A 22,355-nucleotide genomic window follows, 5' to 3' on the forward strand; every position below is an offset into this window, starting at 1 on the left:
TGAATGTTGGTGGTTAGCACCACGATACCTAGTTATTAGCAAAAAGTAGTTATAGGTACTTGATTAATGTTCTGTATGTTTGTATAAAAATCTGAAATGTCTTCCTAAGTGTAAATAGTAAGAATCCAAGGTATTTTATACATATGTTGTAACTTAATATGCTCCAAAAATCTGCAAACAAGAGTACATGTTTAATAGCAACAGCTTTTATATTTATATTTAAATAACCATCAACAAATAATTAAATAAGACAACAAAATCATTGTATTTTCAGTGTTCTGCTTCAGATACTATTACTTCTGTAGGCGCTTGCTATTTAATTTCTTGGAAACACCTGCTGCACTTCAAAGAATCAAAAACTAGGATATGACGTTTTTAACTTTAACTGGCTGGCTGAGATTTTTTATTACAAGCCAGCCTTTCTAACCTACATTTTTTTTTTTTGTCCTTCCTGTAAAATATTTAACAGAGACATTAGTTGCTAAGAGACCCCAAAGGAGTTGCCAAGCAACCTTGTATAAAAGGTTAAGTGAACCTTGTGATGCTGTTTTTGGGGCTTGGATGCGGTTTGGTTGAAGTGGTTCATTTTTTCCATCCACTCTCGGATAGCATCAGTTCATTGTTAACCATTCTTACTGTACTAATATTATCACATCAAACAGCCTACTAACTGAGTGTATGTTGTCTGGTATTGGACTGCAGTAAATTTGTTTACTTAATTATAATTAATAGAAAAAAAAAAATGTTCAGATCTTGCCCAAAATTACCAGTGCCGAGTTATTTAGTTTGTTTGAGAGAAAAATAACTTTGCCCAATAACATATCCCAATGGGCAGCGACTTCCAACCATATGTTGATAGATCACATATAATGCATATGCTCTAAAGTACATTGCATTAAAATGATTGCCCAATATAAACATTGTTGCGGTATAATTTGTGTGTTCTATCAGTAACTCATTCAGTAAGTGTCCTACTAAAATGTACATGTCGCTCCCCCAGTATCAGACTGCTGCTGTATATTTCCCAGTTTCCTTACTAAGCAGTTTTTGTAAGTTTTGGGAAATGGTCTACACAGGCCATGGTATATTGCCCAGGGGCTGAGACTGCATTAGAGATACACACCCCCTTATGCATCTTTAATATTTTGCCAGCACTGTTTCTGCATACATGCATATTTTGGAAGCACTCTATATAGTAAATGTGTGAAAGGAATGAATTCAAACATGTATTTTTTTTCACCATTTGCTTTGAAAACTAACCAGCTTTCTGCATTGTTCACGTTTCTGATATCAGTAACTGCAATAAGGGAGTGTGGTGTAATAATTTTTTTTTTCTGTTGTCCCCCAATGCATGCTGATGCTGTTGGTTAAAGAAAGTACCTTTCCCTCTCTTAAATATATTGTTCTAGAACTAACAGAAACCTTACTGTTTTGATAATTCTGGAATTATTTCTGTAAAGCAAAATTGATTTACTTGCTTTTTAAACCCCCTACCCGATTTCAATATATTCTTTTGTTTCTACATCTCTTACAGGTATGGCCTCACAAGTCTTGGTCTACCCACCACATGTTTATCAAACCCAGACAAGTGCCTTTTGTAGTGTGAAGAAACTCAAAGTAGAGCCAAGCAGTTGCGTGTATCATGAGAGAGCCTACCCCTGGACCTATTTGAACGGTAGAACCCTTGGAATTGCTCACCCTACGAACGTTGTTAGCTCTTCTTTTCAGATAAAAGACTCTGTGTACAGCAAGCCCCGTGGGCAGAACTTTGCATTGCAAGCAGTCGCCTTAAGAGGTGTGAAGGAGGACCCAGGAGCAGCAGAGGCAAAGCAGCACCCATCAGACCGGGCACCCCTGCAGGTCACTGAGCAAGCAGTGGTTGTATACGAAACTGGTGGTAGTGGTGGAGGAGAAGGTTTGAACTTGGTGGACAGCGTGCAGCGATGCGGGCTGAAACGTAAGAGTGAGGAGTTGGAGAACAGAGGAAGTGCCATGCAGATTGTGGAGGAACTGTCCATGTTGCCTGCAATGTTGCAAACGAACGCTGGCAACCCAGTCGCAGTGGTGGGCGCCTCAAAGCAGAGTGGTGCCGGGGGGGATGGGGACTACCACCTGGTGCAGCACGAGGTGCTGTGCTCCATGAAGAATACTTACGAGGTCCTGGACTTCCTGGGTCGAGGGACATTCGGTCAGGTGGTGAAGTGCTGGAAGAGGGGCACGAATGATATTGTGGCCATCAAAATCCTCAAAAACCACCCTTCATATGCACGTCAAGGGCAAATCGAAGTGAGTATCCTGGCCCGTCTGAGCAGCGAGAATGCAGACGAAAATAACCTTGTGAGGGCCTTTGAGTGCTTCCAGCACCGTAATCACACCTGCCTGGTGTTTGAGATGCTGGAGCAAAACCTGTATGACTTCTTAAAGCAGAACAAGTTCAGCCCTTTGCCGCTGAAGGTAATCAGGCCTATCCTGCAACAGGTGGCCACTGCACTGAAAAAACTGAAAAGCCTTGGACTCATCCATGCAGACCTTAAACCGGAAAATATCATGCTAGTGGACCCTGTCCGGCAGCCATACAGGGTGAAAGTAATAGACTTTGGATCTGCCAGCCACGTTTCAAAAGTAGTCTGCTCCACGTATTTGCAGTCGCGCTACTACAGGTAGGTGCACATCATGGGTGGGATGAAGGGCATTTTTTTTTTTTTTTTGATATATTTTTATAGGGGCATGTTACTTTATTATAAATACAATGAAATAATTTGCAAGGCAGGTTATTTTCACAAAAAGATTAAGAAAGTATTTTCAGAAAGGCTCTTAGCTTTGTAGAGCGTATGTATTTGGTATGTGTAACTGACATTTCTTTTTGCATTTAATGTGTGTTTTCCTTCTTTTAAATGGTTTCATGGGTTTAACAGCCTGCTTCAGTTGGGGAGCAGAGCTAGTAATCCTTACTTAAACCCGGAATCCTGCAACTACATGTGTGTTATAGTGAACTGTGAATGTCATGTTGGCGTCCTATGAAATATGTGGTTATCTTTATAGGGACATGAATTGACTGGTCTGTTGCTATTTCCTACATAACAAATAAATCCCTTTGACTCATGGATCTGTTTCTCCTTGTACTCTACTCTAAATCTCTCTCCTGCTCGAGTGACGTCTGGCTTAATTGGTATAGCCTAGATGAAAAATATAAAAAAAAATAAAATTAAAAAGTGCTTCACAGTAAATCACGGATGACTTTTAATATTGTAGTGAAGAGCTCTCTCTAGTCATTGTATAATGTGTTTTATTTTGCTTCCAGTCTAGTTTTGTGTTGGAGTATATGAGTAAGTGCAGGGAACAGTCGAGGCTAAATCACAGTTTCAGTGGAAGCAGACACATGTGTACCTCCTCAGCATGGCAGACTGCACTGTACAAACCTGTCTCTAATTAACGTGATTCAGCTAGAAGTAAGAAATGCTGTGTGAAAGAGGCAGGTTATTCCAGTTTGCTAAAAGGATACCTTGTATTGGATTAATTAATTTACAGTAGGTCTGCCATCCTTGTGATCCCTGTAATGTCAGAGTAATACCCCATAACACTTCACAAAAGAGAAGCCCCCAGCATAGCCAGTGTTTTTTTTCCCCCCTCTCTAAAAGCAGACTACTGGCTCTCTTTATTTACTGTTGATAACAAATGGGGAAAGTACAGTGTGGCAGTTTGAATTGACTTTGATCTTTTTTTTTGGCCAGGTTATTAAGCCAGTAAACAAAGGGAGATCAGAGATGAAATGCTGTGCTAATATAGTGCAGACAAAAACAAAAGTGTAAAGGCCAGAACAACCTGTATCTGTCTATTTACGTTGATGTCATAAATGAAACAGAAATTAGAACATATCAGAACAAAAGTCACTTTAAATATGAATCCCCCAGCAAACCTGGGGTAAATTACAATTGTAATTGTGCAGTTTTATAGAATTAATTAATTGAAAATGCAGTTTAATTTGTAGTTGAACCTTGGCATACCTGGGATTGTAATTATATCATATAATCGATGAATTATAGTTCAATTACTCATTTATTTGTTTCTTATCATTATCATTGTATTGAAAAATAATTTATCTTATGTTTCTGTATTTGTACCTGTGATTATTGGTTATTTAGAATAAATAAACATGTTTGTTACTAAGTATATTTTGTAATTCTAATTACTGCGTCATAATAGCATTGTAATTGCAATTTTCTTAAATTTGAGCGAATATCCGAACATGAAAATCCTGTGTTCGTCCCAGCACTAATTATAATTGAACCCAGGTCTGTCCCCCAGCCTGTTTGTCTAGATTTTAATCTATTCATTTGTTTCTGGTCCGTTCTGTGGTATGTCTGCATCTGTTTTCAGTGTAACATTTTATGAACTTCTACTATCTGCAGACAAATGCGGTTGACCCTACTGTATTTGACCCTTCCTGCAACTGGCTGTTCAGTTTTATCTGAAAACTACATCCAGGGGCACCAGATAAAATAACCATATTTATTTCTGACAGAAGTCTGTTTACAAGTTAAAATATAGGCCACTAGTTTGATGAATTACTGGAGGACAACAGACAGGCAACCTAGATTATGAAGTAACTGACTCTTCGTATTAGCTGACAGGCTTGGGTGTCTGGGATAGCAATTATTCTTTGTCCAGACTCCTGACCTATTTCTCAGAACATGAGGGTTCTGCAGAGTAAATGGGGTATGGGATTACTCTAAGTGAACAGCAAGGGTTAGATACATTTACAGAAAACACTGGCAAACTATACCGTACTAAACATACTCAAACAAATGATCTGGCCCAGCATACTGTGCACCAACAAAGGAGTAGTTTTGTAAGGATTTGGACCTGATGTGATCACTTCCTTGTGTTCTTTTGCATTTGAGGTGAAAGGAAAGGTCACTTTGAGAGCGAGTCATTCAACTACAGTAGTATAGTCTTTTTATGTGCGTCATCTGATATGTACATGAAATGTTTTTTCTATCTGTTGTATTAAACATCCATTAAACAATACTGTAACTTGGTTGAAATAGTTTTAGTGTGACCAGAGCGCATCAGAAAGCCACTGGAATGTACAGTATTGTTATTTTACAGCCTTAACAGGTTGTTTCACCCCCCCGATTAGCACTAATATTGAACTAAGATACCTAAGGTAACATTAGTTAGTCCAAGGTTAGTGCTAATTGAAAGCTGTGGAACCAGTTGTAAAATTAAATACAGAACTTTTAAATAAAAATTACACAGATTATGTCTGCTGTGTTAAGGCTAGGGATGGGACAGTGTAGTTGAATACATGATTACATAAAAATAAAAAAAACAATTCAAAATAGCTTATTACAATTTCGAGTACACAATAAAAGCCTTGTATATTAGCTACTAGTAGAAGCAAATGCATCTTTTTTTTTTTTTAAATGCTGAGCCTTGATAAGTGTTAAGTCAGTCTTAAACCTGTTATTTGCATGTTAAACATAAGGATCCAAATGAATTATGCAATGCTTGTAACTGCAGCATTCTACAGTAAACGTATTCTGTTTGTAATTGTTGAGAATTTTGTTGCCTTGTTTTCATCTACTGTTGGCAGAGCCCTGTTTTGAGTTCCTCTGTAATGACTGTACACAGCAGCTTCTGCTGTTGTTGCTAGGCAGTGAAACAGCTTCCAGGAGCATTACACTGGCGAACTTTGAATATGTGAACTGAAATAAATGTATATAGCAAGTGCTAAAAGAAGGAAGCCAAACTTGGGTCACATTGAAATTAGAAAGGTGATTTAATGTTCTGATGAATATAAAGACATACTAAATGCTAAACACAGTGACGAATAAGAAAAAGCAAGAGAGTTGGAAAGGAGTTCATTTTTAACTCTGGACTGCAGTTCAATGTAAAACATGTACTGTTGACTTTTTTTCTGTCAATGGATAGCAACATAAACATTTGCACTGACCATGAAAAGTACAACCATGTATGTTCCTTAATTTTAATTATTTACAGGTTAGTGAATAAAAAAAGTTACTTGACTTAGATTCATCTGAGGTCAGTACTTAATGGCTTGTTGTAATTGGTAGTAATGATAAACTATTATAATGTTAGAATGCATTTTCTGTTTTGGCCAGGTTACAATATTTGCACTATTCAGATTATTTTATGAAAGTTATTGTTAGAATTAAACAGATGTTTTGTACTGTGCAGCATTATGCTACTGTATCTTTTAATTGGAAGAGATACACACTGTGATGTTGCTGCGCATTGAGTTGTGTATTTTAATTCAGTAAAACCGAGTGGTCATTGTTTGTACATTGTGAACCTGGCTAAACTTTACCGTCTTACACTATTACTCTGTCTGCTTGTAGTAAACACATGCATTTGCCTTTTGTTCTTAGGAGCATAAGAGTAGGGACTAGAGTGCTGGTAATCAAAGAGACAAACAGTTTGGACCCATTCGAATAGGAATCGGTTTGAAATTCCCATCCCTAGCTTGGGCAAATTTCAATAGTTTTTATTTATTTCCCGTCAAATAAGAAATAATACTGTCTTAGTTTAAAAGGGTTATGCCTTATCCTGGGTGTGGGAAAGCCTATCCTTTATTTTTGTTGTAAAGTTAGTACAAGAGCTCATTCTTTTGTTTAGGCAGCCTTAGGTCAGGGTGTCATTTATAGACTTGGTGTTACTTTAATATCTGTCTGGTTGACTTGCCTTATTAAGCTCAGTGCTAGTGAGCAATCGGATTTTTCTAGGGCTTGTTTTTTTAAGCTGAATGTTCTATGTATACTTGAATCAGGCAAATGCTAGCTCACATTCTAAACACCATAATACGTTTCTCATCTTGGGTAATGTTAGATTTCTATTTCTGCAAACTCCAAACATGCAGTCAAACTGTTGTTTTAAAAGCCAAGTAGATCAATCAATCAATCTTTTATTTATACTGTAGCACATTTCACATCAATAAAGGTGTCTTCAAGAGCGCTTTACATAAAACAATGTACATAAATGTTAAAATATATACATAAGAAAATACATTGATTAAATGAAATACAAAATATTGTACCCTAAGAGATATATAATTTAAGTGATAAAATGTATTATAATAATAATAAAGCATCTTTCAAAGGAATTTTATAGATGCCTTTTTAAAAAGTTTTGTGCCTATGGTAAATTATCAGAAAACACACAGCCAGACTATTCATTTATAGGAGGTTTGTTGGGCGACATTCACGCACTGTGTTTTTTTTTTTCTTCTTTTCTGTTAACAGAAACTGTTTGACAATGTGTGAATTATTATTATTATTAATTATTTCTTAGCAGACGCCCTTATCCAGGGCGACTTACAATTGTTACAAGATATCACATTATTTTTACACACAATTACCCATTTATACAGTTGGGTTTTTACTGGAGCAATCTAGGTAAAGTACCTTGCTCAAGGGTACAGCAGCAGTGTCCCCCACTGGGGATTGAACCCACAACCCTCCGGTCAAGAGTCCAAAGCCCTAACCACTACTCCACACTGCAAATGTCAGTCGCATGCAAAATGTGATCTTTTGATTTGTATAATGCATATTACTTAAACAAAAGTTGCTGTATTAAAATCCACTACCAAATCGTTATATGTAGCAACGTTTTATGGTGCCGCAGCCATGTATGCAGCAGGGTATAGTATCCAAAGCACTGAGGGAGTGCTTCAGTAAAATATGTACAAGCCAGTGTAAGAGAAGTGCCATGGTAGAATATGTTTGAAACATACAAAATATACACTAACACCAATATATTTAATTTAAAAAACTGAACATTGTCTGCCCTTCCTCCTCCAGCTCATGCTATCCAGAGGCAAACCTTTAATTTCTTCATATTGGAAGAAATGTCTCATACCCTCTGCTGTTTGGGATTTATTTGTTAAATGCCCAGACAACCAAAAAAAAAGTTTAATGCAAAATGTACCCTTCGTTGCAGCCCTAGAGCTAAGTGAGGGAAAGGAGGAGAGTGTGGGTGGGGTTCTGTTCATCAGCTAAAAGCAGTTTTATGGAAATAGTTTCAAATAAGGACTTGTTTGTTGGGTTTAGTCTTTGTACTTTGCATCCATGCAAATATCCTGTTTCACTTTTAAACAGGTGCATTGCATTTTAGTCCAAGTTGAATATTTATAGCTCATGGACTCGGCAGTTTTAAATAAAAAATAATGTGCATTAATGGGCATTGATTATATTAAGCAAGGTTTTTATGTATATAAATACTAATGCATCAGTTTGTGTTTTGTTTTGTTTGGTTTTCATAACAAACATACAATCGTAAACTGTAGATGCTTTCCCAGTAGTGTTTATTTACATTATATTTGAATGGTTGACATGCCATCCACATACACACACCTCTGAATACTAAGAAAGCATATTCTGTTTACTTTACTGTAATCCTTTTTATCCTTCTTGAATAGGGAGACTATTGTTGTTGGTTATATGTTGCTATACACAGTGCTTTTAATTGATCAGCTCTTTATAGTCCCTCAAAAGAGGTTGGCAATGTATACTTACTGGAATTTAAATGTCTGGAAACCTTAATTCCATTTAAGCAGCTGGCCCTGTCGAGGTATTGCAAATGTGGTATGTTCTTGTTTTACAGCATTTTGTACCATTTTATACTGACTTAAAACCGCCAGTATGTTGTCTAAACATGGATCCCCTATTCAAAAGTTACATAATTAAGGTCTATAAAATGTAGCATTGGATTTTTTAAATCTGGGAGGAAGTGTACAATTTGTGTGTTGGTTAGCACTGTATGCATTGTCTGCTGTCACAAACTGCAGAAGTTTGATGTGATTTGAATGTTCTTTCTGGGGACATTTCAAATGTAGTCTGAAAAAAAAGTAAAGTTCCAAGAAGCTGAATGATCAATACATTGATACGAAAAATAAAAGCCAATTCAGTTTCACAACAGCAATACTGTACTTTTAAAGTCCTTGCATTTTGAGTTGTCAGCAAGTAGTTTTCTGTAAATTGGTAATTTTACAGTATATTGGAAAGTCCTTTATCTGAATAATGAAGTACAGGTTTTTTTTTTTTTGGTTTTTTTTTACCAAACAATATTTCTTATCCCAGGGGCTGTAGGCACTTTTTTAAAGATGTGATTTACTGTACTTTGTTCAAAATACGTGTGAAAGTTTGGCTGACTCCATGAATCCAGAAGTCAAAGGGTTAGGATGGTCAGGGTGATTTTAGTTTTCAAACAGTTTTGCTTTGTTTTCTTTTTTTAGTATAAATATAAATACTGTTTTAATCATATATTGACTAATACAATGTATTGTACATGGGTTCATTAGTGACTGGATATTGTATCTATGCATTTGGGAGGGGGATAGCAGGTGTTTAACAGTCTTTGTTGTTGAAAACAAACTACAGGACTGTACTAGTTGGAAGTGCTTTAGACCACATTAATATAGTGTGGAATGGCCAGACTCCCAATGCCATAGGGTGATTTGGTTTCAGAAACAACTTTACAAATGGTCTGCTTGATGCTGGCCAGTTTATTTTAATAAATAAATACATACATATGCTCTTTCATAACAGTCCTATCCTTTATTATTATTATTATTTATTATTATTATTTATTTTTTAGCAGACGCCCTTATCCAGGGCGACTTACAATTGTTACAAGATATCACATTATACATTATTTCACATTATACATATATCACATTATTTTTACATACAATTACCCATTTATACAGTTGGGTTTTTTTTACTGGAGCAATCGAGGTAAAGTACCTTGCTCAAGGGTACAACAGCAGTGTCCCCCACTGGGGATTGAACCCACAACCCTCCAGTCAAGAGTCCAGAGCCCTAACCACTACTCCACACTGCTGCCCCTTTATAACCCTTTACCCCCAAATCTTCAATGGATACAAAACTCTTCATCGAAATCCACGAGTCTTGGAAACACAGCAGCATGCAGGACCTGCAGAGGGTTCTGAAGCACAATACTGTTGCACCAGCAATACATGGAGCATCACTGGATCATTTGCTTGCAATTTATGTGTTAAGCTGACTGCCTCCACATATCAGACGGGCTTAAAACCCTTCATCTAGTTTATTTATCTTTTTTCCCCTCCTTGTAACGTAGTTGAATATGGGTCGGTATACAGCACTAGACATTTTCTCAACATTTAACATTGAAACTGTTGTCAAGTTACAGCCAGCCAGCCCGTATCACAGTGCTGGCAACTCTTGATATGCCTTTGGTAGAGGTGCTAATCTAACTCTGTTGCTGTTCCTTGGTAAATCAGATGACTTCTGGTAACCGCACCGTTTTCTATGAATATTGGAAGTTCCTTGGTATATGATTGCTGCAGTTATTGTTGGCTAAGCTCAGCACTCATTTAGCCTATAACCCCATACAATATCTTTAGATCGGTGTTCATATAGAAACTTAACTCTTATATGCACTAGAGAATCCTAATGGTGGATATTTTAGGGAATTCAGTTACAGTGATAGCCCAACTGCTACAGCATATATGCTACAGCATATCAGACCAAATTTCTGTCTTGCAAATCCAGTTTTGGTGTGACTCATTCAGTTTCTAAGGTTTTAGTTTTTCCCTTGCACAGGCAGTTACTTGCATCAAGTTTGGCAATGCACTCAGGTTTGTTCAGTGGTCAAAGACACAGGACTTTTTAAAGCAGTAATACTTGTCCCTGTAAAGAGCTCTAACTTTCAGTTTAGGAATTGTAAACAGGAAACACAGCCTTGTTTCCTGAGTGGTGCTGCATTAATTCCAGAAAGAGGCAGGCAGAGAGAACGAGTGCTCGACATTCCATTGGGCCCTACTTTCTGTATGACATGAGATGATATCGTGCTACTGCTCTGCCCCGTGCATTACTTAAATATATGGTGGGTTTGCTTAAAATAGTCAGTGGGAGGTGGCCAGAGCCTGTTGACTACTATAGATGGTGAAGCTGTCTGGCTGTTGGAGTGAAGTAAGGCAGAACTAAATGCTAGCAAGATCATTTACTTGTTCAAGGTCAGCATGTTCTAAAGTCAGCTGTTCTTTGTGTGTGCTTTTACAGAAGGGAATATACACTGAGGAAAGCTGTTAAGGTTCAGTGTTAAATCAATAATTTAATATGGATTGAGGAAAGGGAGGAGGGGTTTGGAATACTTGACGTGTCATAGTATATCTTGGTGTCTATTGTACCTGACATTGAATAATCCAAATACTGTTGTAGAAACATGTATGTCTATGTTAGGGAGCTCGAATTCATCACAGAAATTGTGTAACTCCAAGCTGTAGCCTCTGGTACTTGCCTAAAATTGAATAAAATAGCACGTATACAGTTTGAAAATGTATACTAATCTGTAGTAGAATTTGACAGCAGATGCAAATAATCCCCATGTTTATCTAGACACTGTATCTCCACTGCTGATAGAATGTTTTGTTTGTTTAAACTTTATGATGCTATGGTAAACATGATGCAGCATGCAGTATAGTGTTTTATTTAGCCTGGGGATAGTCTAGCAAATTAGTTCAATCTGAACCACTGCCTTTTAGAAAATTGGTGATATCTTTTCAGTTTTACCAGCAACCTGGTGAACATTTTAAAAAGGTATTTTAAACAATCATTTCAGAAATGTGGGCAATTTTGAACCTGGCAGGCATTCAGTATGTTTACTGTACATGCGTGAATACTGAAGTATTCCTTATATGCGTGTTACAAAAAAAAAAAAGTATTCTGGATAATCCTGTTTTATACGCAAGTGGAATTTAATATTCCACTATTTCACATGCAGACAAAAATATCCAGAATACTAAACAACCCAACAATGAAAAAATAGAATACAATGCCCAATAGCAGCTTAAACTTCACATCTCTGTGTATGTACACTATGTATATACCTACAATAGAAATGATGTGCTCATCTGTATTGCTGTATTTCACTGGCCATAAAACATTGATTTGTGGCAAAACAAGTACATTATGTTTTATGTTTGCTGGTTTAATCTTGCAGTGCTGATGGTTTTCCAGTAATTGGATGGACTATCAACTTTCCATGTACTGTAGCATGACTTAAACTTGGTAACTTTAAACAGATGTTTTTTAGTATGTGTGGTTAAAAAACAAAAAAACAAAAAACAAAAAAAAAAACAAAGGGCAAAATGTAGCCTAAATAGACTAGGCTAAATTAGTAGGGATAGACTCTGACATCTACAGTGGTCTGTGATTGTACTGTGGGATACAGTGCTGGCACATTCATAAGGGCAAGGCTGTTTCCTACAGTAATTTCCCAGTACTAACGGGAATAAAACTGAATTCAGTTCCCCTCCCATTTCCCACATTCAATTCAATAAGTGTACTTTGTCTCTCATGGTCAGGCTGAAAAGCTAAATCCATGATATGCATATAAATAAGTTACATCTGGCTGTAGAGTAACACATGTTGGCAATCGAGACTACATGTACGGGATTAGGATAGTCATTTTGGTAAGATGTGTTAAAATCTTTTCTTGAGGTAACACAAGTGCAATTAGTCCTATTTTGATTTTTGTGAGGGTAGGAGTTTTGAAACGGAAGAACAGAACTGTCACACAAGTTTCCTTTTTTTGGGGGGGGAGTTTCCTCAGCCAAAATATTCTACTGATTTGGGGAAATGTATCAAGTTAAGAGGTTCTTTTAGGTTTAAGGTTGCCCTGCATTTTATGAAATGCTTCTGCAACATCCAGCACTACTGTAGTGAGTGAACTACATTACCTACCTGTACCGTACAAACCAGATTGTTTTATTAGACCAGGCTCTCTCTTATTTATTTATTTATTTATTTATTTATTTATTTATTTATTTATTTATTATTGTTTGTTTATTTAAATTATTGAAAGACACTCATTGCGTTTATATATAATCTGACAAGGTTAAATAGACCATCTTACTTGTGACTACAGTTCACCATTATTAGACTTGCAAAGGGAACACTTATGACCAAAAACAAAGATTTCAAAGCTCTTGGAGCATGTGTCAAGTTCATCAGTACAGAATAGGTCCTGAACAAAGCTTTAATGATAGCGTATTAAGACAAATAAAAGTGCTGGTCAATTAATTTATTGCTGGTTGTCTATATACTGTATGCATAAAACTGTTGCTTATTAGTTAAGTGGCATATCTGGGCAGAGTTCATGTCAACATTGTCTTGTTCAGGGCTGGAAGTAACGTCTGTTTGGCAGCGCTAGTGTCCAAACTTTGAATCAAGGTATGAAGTTTCAGAAGTGTTTATAAAACTTGAATCACTGTTCTGTAAGCATTGTCTATCCTTCCTATTAATAAATGAAATAAAAATGACAAAAAACAACCTTGGGTAGACTGAACAGAATTGCAGACTTATGGTTTAGTGGGTGGAGGTCTTGCCCTTTTTTTCAATTCCAGGTGTGTTTTTTTTTTTCTCTCTCTATACTTTAGCATTTTCATTAGCAATTGGCACTGTTTCCATCTCCTATGCCATTAGCTGAGTGAGTGTCTAACACTGCAAAGTGGAGCCAACACTGTGGCCTGTGAATAATTTAGGTAGCAGCTGAGATGTGTGGTTTGCATTACAGGAGAAGTTTGGTGGGTTGCAGAAAAAAAAAAAAAAACTACAAGCTTTGATTCAACAAAATATACATGCGACATGGAGTGTGGCGGAAAGATAGTTAGGCTCTTGAAATAAATTTAATACACTCTAGTTTTTGAGTTTATTTTGTTGTGCGCAAGTGCAGTTAGTTCAATTTTTAGTCATACCATTATTTTTGCTAATTTGTTTATTTAATCTGAAGTTTTTTTTAATACATTTTAAAAATAGAATGGCTAGAATCTAACTTACACATTTAACTTTTTTAATGTTTTTATTTTCTTTGAAATGTGTGTATATATAGCTAGGGCTCCTCGTTTTTTTATTTTTATTTCTGATCACATGATGCACCTTTTTTTTTTTTTTTTTTTTTTTTTGAGCCAACTCTCTTCAATTTAAACTCTTGGAAAATGTGTTGATTGTGAAACAAGTTCACTTTAGTTTTTTCTCCCTTAACTTGATTGAGACTATGGACCCATTCACACTTGTGATTTAAGGCGGTCCAGAGCTGCCTTTTCTCATATGTGAACGCTCCAAAAAAGAAAAGGCAGCGCAAGGCTGGCCTAGGTTTAGGCCACCGTTTCGATGTGGCTCAGGGCCTGTAATCCAGGGCCAGGGTCAGCCTTTATATATACACTGCTGTGCACAAGTGTTAGACATGTTGCATTTTTCTAATCCAATTCATTATGAGCATCAACAATTTACTCAAAGCTTCCACTAGTGTGTTCTACTATTATAACAACATTAAAGAAGGAAAAACATTGAGTTAAATAGCTTGCATCACTCGATTTTCAAGGTGGGTATCCGAAGCATAATCAACAAGTACAGAGAAACATCATTTGTAATTGACAAACCCGAAGACCCAAAAAGCTGTCCAACAAGGATGAACAATACTAGAAGATAATATCCTTAAGGAATAGAAAGAAGACAAGCGTTGAATTGACAACAGAACTGGCAGAAGGCACAGGGGTCGTTGTTCATCAACATTACAAAGGTCACTCTTGAAATCAGAACTTAAAGGATGTGTTGCAGTAAGAACACCTCTGTTAAAGGGAACAAGACTAACACTGGGGCAGCAGTGTGGAGTAGTGGTTAGGACTCTGGACTCCTGACCGGAGGGTTGTGGGTTCAATCCCCAGTGGGGGACATTGCTGTTGTTGTACCCTTGAGCAAGGTACTTTACCTAGATTGCTCCAGTAAAAACCCAACTGTATAAATGGGTAATTGTATGTAAAAATAATGTGATCTGTATAAAGTGAAATAATGTATAATCTTGTAACAATTGTAAGTCGCCCTGGATAAGGGCGTCTGCTAAGAAATAAATAATAATAATAATAATAATAATAATAAAAGGCACAAGAACACAGAAATTGGAATATGGAACAATGGTCAAAGGTGCTTTGGACTGTTGATGGATTGCACTGGTAAGCTTATAACTTGCTTAGAATTTGAAAGTGTAACAATTTCAATGCCTGTTGTGATTATTATTGTTAATGTTATTCTACTGGGGCCGGTTGTACTAAGGAGATCAAAAAACAGGATCGGAGCCGGATCATGAAAAGGCATTGTACTAAGCGGATCAGGATCAAGCTCCACTGATCCGAAATCTTGATCCGATCCTGAAGCTGCGCAGCCGTAAGGTGATAGAGCAGTAGTTTTATTATGTCATGCATGTTGTTGAGCAAATAATGAGTAAACAATAGAATAGTTTAACGATCGTATTTGTCAACAAAGACAGTATTCATGCAGGTTAAACAAATACGTATAAATGAGAAGAAACGTGCAAGTAATATGTTTTATTGTAAATTTAATTGTTAAATAGTTTAATTTTGTGTGAAATGATTCCAGGTGTACCTGGCATTTAATGCTGTATGTTTCCTTAGGAGGGAACCAGTAATATTAGATGGTCAGTCGTGAGCTTGTCTTGTGAATGTCAGTCATTGTATGTACAACCTGTTAGTCATTTGCAATCAGAGTGAAGTATCAGTGTGGAGTAGTGGTTAGGGCTCTGGACTCTTGACCGGAGGGTTGTGGGTTCAATCCCAGGTGGAGGACACTGCTGCTGTAACCTTGAGCAAGGTACTTACCTAGATTGCTCCAGTAAAAACCCAACTGTATAAATGGGTAATTGTATGTAAAAAATAATGTGATATCTTGTAACAATTGTAAGTCGCCCTGGATAAGGGCGTCTGCTAAAAAGAAAAGAACACTAGCAAGTTGCTGTTTCCTGCATTCTAAATACCTTGAGAGAATAATGTGATTGTGGATGGGGGTAAGGTTGGACCCTCAGCCTGATACACACCATAACATTCAGTCAAAATAGTCAGTAATATGTGTTTTTTTTATATATACCATAACATTGCTACTGTGTTGCATTGAAGAAAAAAAAATTAATAAGGAACACCTGCTACAAATCAAGGATTACTGTATAATAAGAAACACCTGCTACAAATCAATGATTACTGTATATACCGGTAGCTCTTCCATTTGGGGTGCAGGCTATTTCGTAAAAATAATAATAATAATAATAATAATAAAAAAATAATAATAAAAGCAATTAGTCACATTTTAGGCCTGCTTCTCAGTCACATATGTGAACGGGGTGGCAGACCTAAATATGTGACGGCCCTGGTCCAGTCCAGCAGTGTGAACGGGGTCGATGATTGTTTCATTGATAAGGTTAAAAAAAAATAAAAAAATAGGCAACTCTTTATTTTTGTCAAACTGTGGAATCCTCTTTGCCAACATTAGGTGAAAGCATTATGCCGACAATTATTTGGACAACTGTTCAAACAATTCTCTAAATTCCCAATTTCAAGGCTAGCCTTTTATAAATGTTTTGACTTTCATGACAATGTACCTTAATGATGTCAATTCAGGGATGACGGAGAGATTAAATAGCGAGTGAAGTTAAATTGATTTAATTAAATTGTAATTAAGAGGAAACTATTTGCAAAATGGGTTATAACATTTTTGCAACAAGCCATTAAGATGTTAATTCCGGGAAAAGTAATTTTAACTGAACTCAAGCTGCCTATTTTTCGAACGATTTACATTTTGTGCCCAATTAATCGATTGCTATATGGAGGCTTAACTGACAGCCCTAGCTCAATATAACTTTAAAGGGACATAACGTGACCATAAATAAAAACCGAAAACGAAGAGCCCCAAGCATAGCATGCACAGAGAGAATATTGATTTTGAAGTCTGCAGGATAAGGTTGTGCTGTAGACAGTGGTGGGTGCAGCAGTTCCTATTGATTCTACTTGTAAGAACCAAGGCCTGGCAATGAGGTAATGCTCTCCTTCTGAAACATTACAGCTTATGCTTTGGCTCTGTGTATCCATATCCTGGTAAACAAAATATTCGTAGCAGCACACAGTATTTGCTCATTATGCATTTCTTTTAAACACACCGCTTTCAGAGCATCTCATCCTTGTAAATCAGACTTACTCTCTTAGTTACCAAGTACCAGGGGCACATCTAGACTTTTGAACCTATAGAATTAACATAAACACTGCTGTCTGTATGCAGTAGCAAGCAGTCTAGGGTTGATTATCTAAGAGAGAGGTTTATACTGCGTGCTCTGGAGGAAAGGAAACATTTCATGCTTGCTATTTCTCTTATTGAGCAGGGTGGTGAAAATATGTTGGAATGAAAAGAGTACATGATCTTAAACTCAACAACATCAAGGAGTTTTCCCAGTTGGACAGTAGCACTCACTTGAAAATAAAAAAAAAGCCTTTTTTTTTCCTTCTCCTTTCAAATCAACATGAAACATTGCTGAAGTATGTGTGTGCTGTAATGTATTGCACTGGACCTTTACATTGTAGCATTACCCCAAACCAGTGTTATATAAACTGCCGTATTTTAAAACTTTGTATAAACATTAAATGTACAGTATATTGGGTGATCCATGTGCTATTTTCCAAATTATATTTGTACTATTGCATTAAAATATTATGATGTTTGACAAGGATTGATTTAAATATCCATGAAATTAATATAAATGTCCCTATCTGATTTTAGTAAGATCTTGAGGCTGTGTAACAGTAAAACCATTTTAATCACTGTGCAGATTTAGTTTATAATGAAATGTACGCAAAGGTTGTAGAAAAGATGATCAGTTAATTAAATGTGACTGCTTAATCTCATCATAATGTTACCCTTAAAAAAAAAAAATATATATATATATATATGTGTGTGTGTATGTGTGTATATATATGTATATATATATATTTATATATATATATATATATATATATATTTATATATATTGTGTGTGTGTGTGTATATATGTATATATATATATATATATATATATATATATATATATATATATATATATATAGTGTGTGTGTGTAATATATATATATATATATATATATATATATATATATATATATATATATATATATATATAAAATGTATAAGAACCAAGCTACCTATTTTGGGTCATATTAAACCTGTTTGCAAATATTCCTGTCAATGTTGTATGTATTACTGTAAATTACTCCATGGGGGTTTCAGTGTTGGCTTGGGTAGTGTACCCTTTAACAGCATCTGGCTAAATACGCATTCATAGCTTGGTATGCTGTGATCATTTTGGTGTTTTAAACATAAAACCTTCAGTCTAAGCTCTGCCCCCTCATACATTTCAGTAGCATTTAGCTCCACACTATATGTAATATACAAACACTCCTGTAATAATGCCTTGATAGCAATTACCTCAGTGTGCTGATAGACTGAGGAGGATTACCTCATCCTGTTATTAAAGGCATCACCTCCCCATGTTCTGTGTCCCAGCTGAGATTGTGTTCTTGATTACAGCCTCTGCTGACTCGCAATCAACCCCTGGCTCCCCCCATAATACTAAACTTTAAACACGGGGGGGAGAAAATAACCCCAAAATAAGTAAAAATATATCTCTGCAGTTTTTGGTATACCTAAATTTAGCAGTAGATGTATGTAGGCATGCCCCTGTCTAATGTTCTGTAGTTGGCTAGAAGCAAAACCGCATTTGTAGTTTTTACTGTAGTTTGCAAGCTCTTTTTTGAGGCCACATACAACGTAATGCTGTGATGCATACAAATATATTTTGGTTGCACTACAGGCTTGTTCTTGAAGCATTGAGGGGCTGTGGTGGAGAGCTTGCGGGATGTATGTAGTTCCTGAGAGAAGTACATTGATCACATTTTATTTAGTTTTGTTTGTTTTTAAATGCCAAATGAGATGAGTTAATTTTATTGGACAATCTTTATTGTATAGTACACAACCTATGACTTTGTTTAAAAAAAAAAAAAAAAAAAAAAATGGAATAATTTCTACTAGTGCAGCCCCAGAACTGCTTTGAAATAATAGTTATCCCCAGATGATGTTACTGAGGTGGCAATCCATGTGTGTGTCACACTTGAGAGTTTTCGGTCTATAATACTGACAGTGTCATAATCTGGGGTCATATGGATGCTGTCTTTCTGTATTAAAACCCAGCACAGCACTAATGTTACAAAGCTGCTACACAGCTAAAGACTCCTATCCCAGAAACCATTATCATTTCAGTCAGGTTACATTACCGGTGTTGTCCAGTGAACTGTAACAGTTTCGCTGCCGTATTATTTTTACCTCTGTCCGTAGCAATGCTGTCGACCACACGGTTTAAAACATTGCCTTTGCAGTTGGTACACAGTTGTTTTCTGTGTTTTTGTCAAGTTCATTACTGGTGTTGGCCAGTAAAAATGAACTATTTCCACTGGCTATAGCATACATATCTTTTTCATATTTTACTTGGTCTATTCCAACAGGGATGTTTTTGTACATTTAGATTGGGGGGGGGGGGGGTGCTTCGCCTGCCCCTTCCCCTTTAGTGTTATTTATTTAAAATTTCTATTGGAAAGGCTGTGTGAGCTATAATTAGCTTGTTTACAACGACATCCGACAGCATGGTGGAGGTTTCACTCGTACTATTCTCTCCGTCATCCCTGAATTGACATCCTTAAGGTACATTTGTCATTTTTATCCAGATAAGTCAAAACCATTTATAAAAGGCTAGCCCTGAAATTGGGAATTTAGATAATTGTGGTTGAACAGTTGTCCAAATAATTGTCGGCGTAATGCTTTCACCTAATGTTGGAAAAGAGGATTCCACAGTTCTTGTCAGTAAGTGCAGTATGTTGTAATTTGTAGTTTGATTTATTTATTTGTTTGTTTATTTTTTTACAAATACATAAGCATTTTACAAAGCCGTATAGTGTAATTGGCCCAAAATCATTTACAATCCCTGTTTTGAGTATGGGTGTGCTGCTGTTCTTGTATAAACAACTTAAAATGATTCTGTAATCTATCCATCCAAATTATTCAGACATTCATTGGATTTTCTTGACATCTGTGTCCATGCAGCACAGGGGTGGTGATTAACTTTAGATTCAGATCATTGTTGAATGTCCCGTGCTAGAGAGTGATTCGCTATGTACGTATTCCAGGTTACTCAAACAAATATGTAGTCTGAGGTACAGTGTGTGTTGAATACCAAGAAACAGCAGTTCAAAACAAGTTGAAGGTACAGCCTCCTAGTGTGAGTCACTCGGACTGGAATGTCCAGTCCCCGCGTCGAGGAAAGACTGAACTGAGTGTGCACACAGTGTACACAAACAAGTGACGTTCAGAATGTCAGTGTTCTTTTCTCCCCCAGTGGGGTCTTACATTTGACAAGCCCACTGAATCGGTTTCATTAAGACATATTGTGGGTGGGAGAATGGACACAAATCTGTACACCTCTGTTCATCATTTTATAAATGCATGCAACAGGATGTGGTGCAGTACATTTACTGTGCCAGTGTAAGGTTTGATCTGTTCTAATCTATTAAATACACGATTTTAGACGCAATACACGTAATGTAGAATCTCCTGACTAACACCCATTGTAAATCCATGAATGTACATTTGCCATTTTATAGACATGTGATGTCTAGACTTAAGCAGTAACAACTTGATTTGGTCTGAATTTGTACTAGATGGGGCCTGCAGTACATTTTATAGGTGGCACTTTTAAAGCACAGCCATTTAAAGATGCAGCTGTTTTTCATTCATCAAGTACTAAAGTGTGTTTGTTTTCAAAGACTTGACAGTCCTACAGTTGATTAGTTTTGTCATGGGAAGGAGAAAGCAGAAACAGGATTCTGGGTAACTATGGTAACCACATTTGGTGTGGTGACAGAATTTAAATCTGACAAATAGGCAGATTACGAACACAACTGTAAATATTATTTTTGCAGGTCGGTCTAGTTTTACAAGACCATATGACATAGTCCAGTATACAGTAGTGTTAGAAATTGAGCCTTTGACTTTTTTTTTGGTTTTGATTGAGAAGTACAGTCTTTTAATAACAAACCTATATTTACATAAAAATAATAATTACAGTAGCTTCAGTAAGTCATATTATCAAATGTATCCAAAAAACATGTACCATACTGCACTTTATTAAAAGTTAAATCATTTATACTTTAAAAATATGTACCATTTATTTTACAATAATCTAGTTTAGTTAATCTTAAAATCTCAAATACATTTTTATAGGCCTAAACTTTGTTAGGCTGATAATGTTTACAGTCTGTCATGCCGTGAGCTGTACAGTATATAAATTCAGTATGCCATTTGGAAATGTAGAAGTAGTTTAGAAATTGGATTCATACCCAAGTGTTTTTAAATGTACAGTATTTGAGATTTTAAGCAGCTTTGGTCTAATAAAGTAGCAAATAAGCAGTTTGACTGCAAAGAATGCATTTTCTGATCTGTTGGCAAAAGCTGTCAAAATAGCACTCGTCACCTCTGCACATTTTGAAAACGCACATGCAGCTAATTTTAATGGTTAGTGTTTAAAGAAAAAAAAGGGACTTGGGTTTTTCAACTACATTTTTCTCTCTTTCTTTTGATCCATTAGTTGGCCTGCAGCAAAAAATTCCCATATGAGAATGTGTTGTCTACAGTACTTCTAAGGCAAGTCTGTTTGCAAGCTGCAATTCATGAGAACGAAAGAGTTGAACATCATTCTGACTGACAGAAAGGGCTCTAACACGTACATTTTAAAGAGGCATGCTACAGTTGCAGTCAATTCTTAGCAGGAGAATTCTAACAAGTTGCTGTGTGTGTGTTTGTCGTTATAGTTGGTACACTGCTGTAATGTATGATTCTTCCAATAAAGTTTCCTTATATTGTAGATCAGGGGTTTCCAGCCCTGGTCCCGGAGAGCCCCTATCCAGCAGGTTTTATAGGTGTCTTTACATCATCAGTGGCTGAAGATCTGGAACACCTGTTAATCCTGACTAATTGAGCCAATAATTGGTTCAGTTAAGTAACGGATTGGTTGAAACGAAAACCAGCAGCCACAGTAGCTCTCCAGGTTCAGGGTTGGAGACCCCTGTAGATGGTGTCCAGTGAACAATAAATATTTGAGTGCCACATTGTTTTAACCTCCAACCATATTAATTATACAGACCAGTCTCTCTGACCGTTTCTGCACTTGTATTCTGAGGTTCTCTCAATAAGAATACAGATTTTACTATTCATATTACAGTCCTATTTGCATTTTGAGTCAGTGGTCTGTTTTAAATTCTTTCAAATGAAGGTTCTAAGCATTAAAGTGAATCTGATTTGATGCATAGGGTAACAAGTTCCAAGCTTTTCCAAGACATGCAGTAGTATGCACACTTGCAATAGGGTGAATTAGGGGGGTAGTTCAGAGTGTTTGGTTTAGTGTTGGTTCATTCAGAG

At 36.4% G+C, this 22,355-nt stretch overlaps 1 protein-coding gene across 4 annotated transcripts in view; it reads left to right on the forward strand.

Moving 5' to 3' along the window:
* LOC117434947 (homeodomain-interacting protein kinase 3-like) overlaps positions 1 to 22,355 on the forward strand; it is a 45,699-nt gene that overhangs the window by 7,236 nt on the left and 16,108 nt on the right. For all 4 annotated transcript variants that reach the window (XM_059002738.1, XM_034057683.3, XM_034057684.3 and 1 more), the window contains exon 2: positions 1,535 to 2,660. In XM_059002738.1, the coding sequence (XP_058858721.1) occupies positions 1,537 to 2,660 (1,124 nt within the window). In that variant the 5' untranslated portion in view covers positions 1,535 to 1,536. The remainder of the gene's footprint in view (positions 1 to 1,534; positions 2,661 to 22,355) is intronic.

The sequence above is a fragment of the Acipenser ruthenus genome, chromosome 28 (assembly GCF_902713425.1).
Source record: "Acipenser ruthenus chromosome 28, fAciRut3.2 maternal haplotype, whole genome shotgun sequence".
Classification (NCBI taxonomy): domain Eukaryota; kingdom Metazoa; phylum Chordata; class Actinopteri; order Acipenseriformes; family Acipenseridae; genus Acipenser; species Acipenser ruthenus.